The sequence below is a fragment of the Eimeria mitis genome, genomic scaffold (assembly GCF_000499745.2).
Source record: "Eimeria mitis Houghton genomic scaffold, Emh_scaff2038, whole genome shotgun sequence".
Classification (NCBI taxonomy): domain Eukaryota; phylum Apicomplexa; class Conoidasida; order Eucoccidiorida; family Eimeriidae; genus Eimeria; species Eimeria mitis.
The window spans coordinates 3,092-3,710 of NW_013570361.1; the positions used below are offsets into that span (position 1 = coordinate 3,092).

Here is a 619-nt window from a genome sequence, read left to right on the forward strand (position 1 = left end):
TACTACAACATATGCACACATACACCCGAAAAACATGTATTTTCAAGAGGTATTGAACAAGCCCAACGCACCGCTTTCTGATGAGCGGAGGCACATAGAACAGTCTTTCTTCGTCTTAGACAAATAAGCTTCAGCCCCCGGCGGTGCCAGCGGGTCAGCGTCATCGAAATTCGGTGAAGTCTGCAGCGAGAAAGCAGAAAAAAATATATATATATATACTTCATAACACTACTATTCTTTCACTGGATTGCTAGTCAGCTAGCTAGCTAGCTAGCTAGCTGGCTAGCTAGCTAGTCAGCTGAATAGAAGAATATTTCACATACATCACCACTGGAATTCATATTTTATGTGTAGTACAACATATACAACAAATATAATTTAATAGAGCGTATGATGCGTTATGTATGAAACAGAGCCTCTTGGCGGCATGCAACCCCTATACAGCATAATATATAAACATATATTGTATTATACTCTCTTATGTTTTTCTGTATTACACTGTATCATACTACAGTATATTGCAATATACATTATCTGTAATATAATGTAATACATATACACACACACACACATATATATATATATATATATATATATATATATATATATATATATATAT

The 619-nt window shown here is 34.4% G+C and overlaps 1 protein-coding gene across 1 annotated transcript in view; it reads right to left on the reverse strand.

Annotated features, from left to right (window-relative positions):
• Window positions 1–619, reverse strand: part of EMH_0047700 (uncharacterized protein) — a gene marked incomplete at both ends in the record, with an annotated part of 5,450 nt that overhangs the window by 1,197 nt on the left and 3,634 nt on the right. The window contains one exon of the mRNA XM_013496313.1: window positions 72–180. Coding sequence (XP_013351767.1) covers window positions 72–180 — 109 coding nt within the window. The remainder of the gene's footprint in view (window positions 1–71; window positions 181–619) is intronic.